Consider the following 9,288-nt stretch of genomic DNA (forward strand, 5'->3'; position numbering starts at 1 on the left):
TATATATATATATATTTTGGCTGCACTGGGTCTTAGCTGCAGCATGTCAGATCTTGTTCCCCGACCAGGGATTGAACCTGGGCCCCCTACACTCTTAGCCCCTGGACTAGCAGGGACGTCCCAGCGTTTCTACTTTATAAGAGCTTTTTGCAGCAACCCAGCTTAAGAGTTGGCAGCACACACTGGCTTTTGCTCTGGCTGTTCCCTCTGCATGGAATTCTTTTCCTAGAGACCAATTTGGCTTCCTCTTTCACCTCCTCGGGGTCCCTGCTCAAATGTTACTGCCTCCAAGAAGTCCTCCCTGACTTTCATGTTCAAAACAGCAAATAAAAATAAACCACCCCATCAGTCCCTGATCCCCTCTGGCTACTGTTTTCCGTGCACTGACATATTATATACAGTCACGTGTTTATTGTGAACATTAGCTCCTTGAGGGCAGCGGCAGTCTGTTGGGTTCACTGCTGTGTCTCCAGTGCTATGTATACGAGGATTCAATCCATTTTGTGGACTGAAATGAATAAAGAGGGTCTGAGGAAGCCCACCCTGGCCAGCGTTCATACTCCTAGTGGCTTCACGTCTGCTGAGATCATCTCCTTGAAGACAGCTGATGAACGCTGAGCTCTTGGAGCAAGTCTGCCTAGATCTTCATCCTGGCTCCCCCATTTGCTAGTTGTGTGACCTGAGAAAACTCCCTTAACTTCTCTGGGCTTCAGTTTGCCCACCTGTGAAATGGAGACAAGAACAGCTGATAGCTCTTAGAGTTGCTGTGAAGGTTAAATAATGCCTCATACTGTGTCAGTTAGCTACTGCTGTGGAACAAACCATTCTAGAACTGAGCAACTTGAAACACCAACAGTGCGTTATTTCTGGGTCTCAGATTTGGACCAGGGCTCAGCAGTGTCTTTTCTGCCCCACAGAGTGTCAGCTGGGATCACTCAGCTGGTGCCCAGGCTGGGTTAACAGGTCTGAGAGGGGCTTCACTCACATGTCTCCTGGGGCTTGGGTTTCTCTGTGGCATGGAAGTAGTGAGGCTGTTGAATTTCTCAATGTGGTGCTGGCTCCCCCAAGGGCAGCACACAGTATGTAAAGGCACAGGCTGACATCTATCAGGGCTCAATGCCAGAAGCTCATGGTGCCCTGCTCTGCAGGTCAAAACCAGCCACTGGACCGGCCCTGTGAGAGGAAGGGAAAACAGACTCTAGCTCTGAATGGAGGGGGTGGCAGAGAATTTGCCACTGTCTTTAACTTACGCATGGGCTTCCCCGGTGGCTCAGACAGTAAAGAATCTGCCTGCAATATAGGAGACCTGGGTTCAATTCCTGGGTTGGGAGAATCCCCTGGAGAAGGGACTAGCTACCCACTCCAGTATTCTTGCCTGGAGAATTCCATGGACAGAAAAGCCTGGAGGGCTACAGCCCATGGGGTCCCAAAGAGTCAGACATGACTGAGCGGCTAACACTTCACTTAACCTACACACAGATATAAGTGCTCAGAGTGATACCTGGCACACAGCCTCATCAGTGTCCCTTATTGTGACTTTTAATCCATTATTGACTGGAGACATTTTAATACATCTTTTGCTGCCCATTATTGACTGGAGACGTATCAGTACATTTTTAGACACTGATACAATTAACATCAAGTGTGAAGTTGTTAGAGCTTAAAGTTGATCAAAGTTTCATTAGACAACTTATGATTGTCATTATCATTCACGTTTTTCTGTTAGATTTTTGTTCCAACTTTATATATGTGATAAGTGCTAATTTATTAGCGTAAAATCTTCAAAGATAACACATGGTGAAATTTTACACAAAGATGAATTTTCCAGTGAATTTTATGGGAATACTTTTTCTGATTGTCTGAGCAACGTACATACAAGTGTCTCAGAAGGTGACAGTTCTTCAGAACATAGTTCTGATTCAGACGATATGCATGTAGACCAACAAGAAGACAAAAAGCCTTAATGATTGATTCCGATGTGGAAAGTGAAACTCATGATGCTAGAGAAGACTTTACCAGTCTGTCAGGTGTAAACTGCTGAATGTAGTGACCTGCAAAACAGTGTTAGTGAAATCACAAAACTGATTTTTGGCCAGCCAAAATGAAAACTCCAGCCGCAGGCATTAGTTTCTGCAAGAATCCCCCAGTCAATAATGAGTTAAAATCATCATAATTGTCATCATTTTTAGAGCAAGAAGTTAAAGGTAGTCCCAGGTTCTCAAAATGTGTCCACAATTTAAAGTTTCTCCCGTTTTATAGAATACTAGGCCACGCTGAGATAAACAGATATAACCCCTCACAGAAACCCCACAAGGTTAAGATGTATCATTAACCCCTTTCACAGATGGGCAAACAGGCTCAGAGAGGGGACATGACTCGAGCAAGGTCAGAGAGCGAAGAATGAGCCTGAGCCAGGTTCTGAACCCTTGGGTGTTTGAATGACTGTAAATCACAGTCTGCACGCACCTAGCCCCTTTTCTCAACAAGTGGGTGCTGGATTCCTTGGGCCTCTGGAAGGGACAGTGCTTATGGGGGCAGAAGGAAAATCCCTCCATCCTGAGACCCAGAGAAAGACAAGGGATGAATCTTGAGGGCTCACTATGGGCCAAGGGTTTTGCATGTTTCCTTGCTCTTAAATGTCCCTTCTCTTCTCTTAAATGTCTCTTCTCTTCTCTTAAATGTCCCTTCTCAACGAAAATTCACTGGGCACCTACTATGTGCTTGGAAAATGGCTTTGGACAGAACAGACCCAATTGTGGCCCCCGGGAAGACAGACAGGGAACGAATAAATAAAACCACTGAGATTGTGGCAAGTAGTACTTAGAGGATTAGACAGATGCTGGAAGCTTCAGTTTGGGGGTGAGACAGCTTCTCTAAGAGGTGACATTTAACTAGCAATTCAGTATCCAAGGAGTTATTAATAGTTGTGGAGACAGTTGAAGGAAGCAGATCCCAGGCAGTGGGAATGGCCAGTGCAAAGGCCCTGAGGCAGGACCTTGCCTGACCTGTTGGAATAACAGTGTAGAGGCCCATGTGGCCAGATTAACGACCAGTTTATGATACCAGTAAGAAGTATAGATTCCTAAATTATAGATATGCTAAAACTTTACATCAAAGCATGCATTGGAGAAAGAAAAACATTCATAGAGTTATAAAGCAACTACACTCCAATAAAAATTTAAAGAAATTTTAAGAAAAACATTGATATATTAATTGTTGGGGTGTTTATTCCATGGGATTAAGAGTGGTCCTTTTGTTTTTTGGACAGTGTTGGTTTCTTAATTTTATGTTGGCACAAGGAAATTCTGTGCCCATTTTACAGATGAGCATTTATATAGAGGTTGCAAGGGATTTTAACCAAATAGCCCAGGGTCACTCAGCTAGTAAATGGTGGAGTCAGGATTTCTTTTGTGTGTGTGGCTGTGTTGGGTCTTAGTCATGGCACGTGGGATCTTTCATTGTGGCAAGCAGGCTCAGCAGTTGTGGTGCATGGGCTTAGCTGCCCTGTGACATGTGGGCTCCTAGTTCCCTGACCAGGGATTGAACCTGATCTTCCACATTAGAAAGTGGATTCTTAACCACTGGACCACCAGGGAAGTCCCTAGAGTCAAGACTGCTTCTGAGACACTGAGTCCTTCAGATTTTCTGACTTTCCCAGTAGACATCCTGACTCTAGGGTCTCCTTTTGGATCCTGGGGCATCTGGTAATCCCCCAAAGCTGCCCACTGTAGTTTACAATTCGTCCCAGCCTCAAGCAAGTTAGTGAACTTCTGTGTGCCTCTGGTTTCCCATCTCGATGACGGGGGAGAATCACAGTTATCAACCCCAGTGTTAAGATGAGGACTAAATGACTCGATGTTTTTGTAAAGAACAGGAGCAGTGCCCAGCGTTTAGGAGGTGCCTTGCGTTTGTTAAAGAACTGCATTTAAACAGCTCTCAGGTGAGGAGCGGAGGAGTGGCACCCCACTCCAGTACTGTTGCCTGGGGGTTGCTAAGAGTCTGACACGACTGAGCGAATTCACTTTCACTTTTCACTTTCATGCATTGGAGAAGGAACTGGCAACCCACTCCAGTGTTCTTGCCTGGAGGATCCCAGGGATGGGGGAGCCTGGTGGGCTGCCGTCTACGGGGTCACACAGAGTCGGACACGACTGAAGCAACTTAGCAGCAGCAGCAGCAGCAGGTGAGGAGGAGGAGGAAGTATATCGGATCTCACTGGATCCTCAGTTCAGCTTGTGTTCTAGATCACGTGGACAGCGGGGTCGGTGGCGAAGGAATGCAACCTGGCTTATGCCCCCGAAAAGCAGGAGGTGGTGGTCAGCTACCTTCCTCTCAGCCACATCGCAGCTCAGATGATGGACGTCTGGGTGCCCATTAAGGTCGGGGCTTTCATCTACTTTGCTGAACCAGATGCTCTCAAGGTATCAAGGCTGAGGGAAGCCCAGATGGGTGGACGGCTCCATCAGGGCCCAGATCTGGGGGTGTGGAGTCAAGGTTAAGGGCAGCTTGGAAGGGTGGATGGTTCCATCAAGGCCCAGATCTAGCAGGCGGAGGGGTTCCTTCTCTGTCCTCAGCTAATGCTCCCCTTTAGCAGCATGTGAATCAGTTAACCACCTTCTTTTTGTTTTTATCTTTATCCGAGTCATGGTGTCCATGGTTTTGCAGGCTGTATACTGAACTACCTAAGACTAAAATGTAGATGGCACTAAAGGCAGAGTTTGTGTGTGTGTGTGTGTGTGTAGCTTTTTTTTTTTTAATTCAGTATTCCCAGCTCCAAAACCCCCCACAAACCAAACATTTTTGGCAGTAGAATCTGACCTGAACTGATGTGAAGCTATTTGAGTCTTCATGTTTACCCCACTTACTGGGAATACAGTATCTACAGAAATATTCATGGGCTTCTCCAGTGCCTCAGCGGTAAACAATCTGCCTGCCATGCAGGAGGCACAGTAGACGGGGCTTTGATCCTTGGGTTCAGGAAGATCACCTGGAGAAGGAAATTGTAACCCACTCCAGCATTCTTGCCCGGAGAATCCCATGAACAGAGGAGCCTGGAGGGCCATGGTCCATTTGGTTGCAAAGAGTCAGACATGACTGAAGCAACTTAGCACTAGGAACAAAGCCGTTTTAACTTGTTTTTGGCTTCAGCACACAGGATCTTAGTTCCCTGACCAGGGATCGGACTCGTGCCCCCAACAGTGGGAGCACAGAGTCTTAACCACAGGACTGCCAGGGAATTGCCTGTCTTAACATTTTAAACAACTGCCAGAGTGTTTTCAAAGAGGCTGTGCCATTTTACATTCCCACCAGAAGTGTATGAGAGGTCCAGTTCCTCCATATCCTCACCAACACTTGTTACTATTTTTGTCACTTTTCACTTTCATGCATTGGAGAAGGAAATGGCAACCCACTCCAGTGTTCTTGCCTGGAGAATCCCAGGGACGGGGGAGCCTGGTGGGCTGCTGTCTATGGGGTCGCACAGAGTCAGACACGACTGAAGCGACTTAGCAGCAGCAGCAGCAGCAGACGTGAAGTGGTCTCTCTCCTGTTAATTTGCAGTTTTCAAATGATTAATGATGGTGAGCAACTTTTCTTGTGCTTATTGGCCATCTGTGTATCTTCTTTGGAAAAATCTCTTGTTCACAGTTTTGCCTGTGTAAAAATTGAGTTGTACATCTTATTGTTGAATGTTGTGTTCTTCATACAAATTGTTTATCAAAGATAGGTTTTGCAAATACTTGCTCCCAGCTCTGTGGCTTCTCATTTTCTTACTAGTGTCTTTTGAAAAGCAGAAAATGTTCACCTCTAATGAGTGTTAACTCTCCAATTTATTGATTTTTTGTTCCTTTCATGCTTCTGGTGTAATTTTTAAGAAAATCATTGCCTACCCCAAAGGTTGGAAGAAGAAATGGTAACCCACTCCAGTATTCTTGCCTGGAGAACTCCATGGACAGAGGAGCCTGGTGGGCTACAGTCCAAGGGGTCACAAAGAGTCGGACACGACTAAGTGACTTACACATACTGTATCTAAAGGCACAGAGATTTTCTTCTGTGTGTTCTTCTGGAGGGCTTTTAGATCTGTTAACAGCTCTTACTTTTAGGTCTGTGGTCCATTTTGAGGTAATTTTTGTGTCTGGCAAGAATACTCTAAGTTAGCTAAGCTCTCTGTTTGTCTGTCTTTGGCACTTTTATTGAGTATCAATTGATCATAAATGTAGACTCATCTTTAGATTTTCAGTTCTGTTTCATTGATCTTTATGTCTATCCTTACACCAAAACCTCACTGACTTTATTTTTCCAGCTTTTTGGTAGTGAGATCACCTTGTTCCTGTTCTCCCAGTCTCATAAGTAAAAACCTCACATTCCAGGAACACCTCCAGTTCTGGATATATCGGGACAGTTGATCACCCTACCTTATAGTCAGTTTCAAAATCAAGTAATAGTAGGTCCTCTGATTTTGTTTTTCAGAATCGCTTTGGTTATTCTAGGTCCTCTGCATTTCCATGCAGCTTGTCAGTTGGTATGAAATGGCTTGCCTATTTTTTACAATGACACTGAACCTGTAGATCAATTTGAGGGAGAATCTTTCATGATACTCCACTTCATGCTTGGGCAACAAGCATGAAGTGCTTGTTTAGCCACTCCCACCACACTGGCTACATAGCCTGTTTTCATTTTATTACAAACTGATGCACTAAGAGCATCTCACAGGTGTTTCTCTGTGTATCGGAGTCTTTCATCCAGCTGAGTTCTATCACCCACAGAAGTGAAGTTGCCTAGCTGTATTTAAAATGTTAACAGCATTGTCACACTGCCTTCCAAAAATACTCTACCAGTCTGTATACTCCACTATGTCCCCAGGGAGAACGGGTTAACTGATTGGCCACTGGCCAGTCAATGGGCTGGCTCCCATGGGTCAGGAGCTCACCTTGGTCCAGAAAGCTAAGAGAAAGTTCTCTGGGCTGCCCTCAGTGGCTGAGGAGAGATGGACACCTGGGGTGCAGGTGTTGCTGACTGAGCTCTGTGCCCAGCAGGGCACCTTGGTCAACACCTTGCAAGAGGTAAAGCCTACTGCCTTCCTGGGGGTACCCCGAATTTGGGAAAAGATGCATGAGAAGATAAAGGAGGCTGTTGGCAAGTCTTCAAGCTTGAGGAAAAAGGTGTTTTTGTGGGCAAGGAATATTGGCTTAAAGGTCAACTCAAAAAGGATGCTAGGGTAAGTGGTTGGGACCACTGGGGCCAGGCATGGAGGGTGGTGGGTGAGGGGGCTCAGCCTTCTCCAGCTGTGTTCCATCCACCCCTGTGGCTCTGTGACTACAGAACCTTCCTTGGCATCCATGTTCACAGGGAACATGACCATCCCATGAGCTACCGCATGGCAAAGGCACTCGTGTTCACCAAAATCAAGAATTCCCTTGGCCTGGATCACTGCCGCATTTTTATCAGCGGGGCCGCACCCCTCAACCAGGAAACTTCTGAGTTCTTTTTAAGCCTGGACATACCAATAGGCGAGGTGTACGGTATGAGTGAAAGCTCAGGACCCCACACCATATCCACCCCGGCAAACTACAAGTTTCTAAGGTACTGGTCTCCTGGGCAGACACCTGGTCCACTGGCAACACTGGGTCAAAGTGGACGGAGGTGGGAGGGTTTCTGGGATATGATGAATCCTGACTTGGTGCCTCCAGCCTCCAGGCTCCAAATCTTCATGACTGTGGGAAGCCCCAGTTTGTCCGAGAGCCCACGGACAAAGAGGGAGGTCTCCCAAACATTCTATGTATGTACCCTCCCTATCTGTCACTTGTGAGCTCTGCCTCCAGATGTCCCACCCCAGGTTGACCTCCTGAGACCTAGGGACCCTTCATCTCCAAGATGCTTTGTTTCAAACACATCCGCAGGCCCCTCTGGCTTTCTCCCAAGCTTAGCTCACCTTGGGAGGCAGGATGGAGCCCAGTGACACTGATGCAGTAAGAACACCAAAGGCGAGTTCTACTTGGAGTCTGGGAGCCACGTTCCTTCACAGGACCTCCTGATCGTCCTTCCCTGCTCCCCTGCCCCCCACCAGCTGCACCATACTGCAAGTTCGAGTCTGTGTTTGGCCAGGTTCCACTCACCTTTGAACTTAGTGAAATCGAAGTCTTATCTTCCGAATCTGGCAAAACCATCTCTTGCTTCTTACTTTACTCTCTACATCAGTATCCACCCTTTCCAGCCCATAACTGCACCTGGGTCTGTTTTCTGTAAAACCCAAATGCCCGCTTGAGCTTTGTTTTTTTTTTCCCCAAACCAAAGAGTAGTCCTTCCTTAAACAGGTGGTTTCTTTTTTTTTTCCTGTGTAGAATTTTTTTTAGCTTTACTTGGATGAACCCATCAAACTCGTATAGCTTCTGAGTTTTTCCACACTCCTAGGAAAGTTTTTAATTGGGAGGTTATAAGAAGCCTCTTTGTACTTGTTTTAAAAACTTATATTGGAGTATAGTTGCCTTACAAAGTTATTTTCTGCTGAATAGCAAAGTGAATCAGTCATCTGTTGTTCGGTCACTATGTCGTGTCCAAGTCTTTGTGACTCCATGGACTGCAGCACGCCAGGCTTCCCTGTCCTTTACCATCTCCCAGAGTTTGCTCAAACTCGTCCATTGAATCGGTGATACCATCCAATCATCTCATCCTCTGTCGTCCCCTTCTCCTCCTGCCTTCAATCTTTCCCAGCATCAGAGTCTTTTCCAATGAGTCGGCTCTTTGCATCAGGTGGCCAAAATATTGGAGTTTCAGCTTCAACATCAGTCCTTCCAATGAACACCCAGGACTGATCTCCTTTAGGATGGACTGGTTGGATCTCCTTGCAGTCCAAGGGACTCTCAAGAGTCTTCTCCAACACCACAGTTCGAAAGCATCAATTCTTCAGTGCTCAGCTTTCTTTATAGTCCAACTCTCACATCCATATATGATTACTGGAAAAACCATAGCCTTGACTAGATGGACCTTTGTTGACAAAGTAATGTCTCTGCTTTTCAATATGCTATCTAGGTTGGTCATAACTTCCCTTCCAAGGAGTAAGTGTCTTTTAATTTCATGGCTGCAGTCACCATCTGCAGTGATTTTGGAGCCCCCCAAAATAAAGTCAGCCACTGTTTCCACTGTTTCCCCATCTGTTTGCCATGAAGTGAGGGGACCAGATGCCATGATCTTCATTTTCTGAATGTTGAGCTTTAAGCCAACTTTTTCACTCTCCTCTTTCACCTTCATCAAGAGGCTCTTTAGTTCTTCACTTTCTGCCATAAGGGTGGT

General features: G+C 46.1%; 1 protein-coding gene across 1 annotated transcript in view; it reads left to right on the top strand.

Annotated features, from left to right (window-relative positions):
- The window catches only part of ACSBG2 (acyl-CoA synthetase bubblegum family member 2), a 31,252-nt gene that overhangs the window by 14,680 nt on the left and 7,284 nt on the right, over positions 1–9,288 (top strand). Inside the window, exons 7-9 of the mRNA XM_010828462.1 lie at positions 4,245–4,421; positions 7,035–7,216; positions 7,348–7,581. Coding sequence (XP_010826764.1) covers positions 4,245–4,421; positions 7,035–7,216; positions 7,348–7,581 — 593 coding nt within the window. The remainder of the gene's footprint in view (positions 1–4,244; positions 4,422–7,034; positions 7,217–7,347; positions 7,582–9,288) is intronic.

The sequence above is a fragment of the Bison bison genome, unplaced genomic scaffold (genome assembly GCF_000754665.1).
Source record: "Bison bison bison isolate TAMUID 2011002044 unplaced genomic scaffold, Bison_UMD1.0 scf7180017864492, whole genome shotgun sequence".
In the NCBI taxonomy this organism is placed as follows: Eukaryota; Metazoa; Chordata; class Mammalia; order Artiodactyla; family Bovidae; genus Bison; species Bison bison.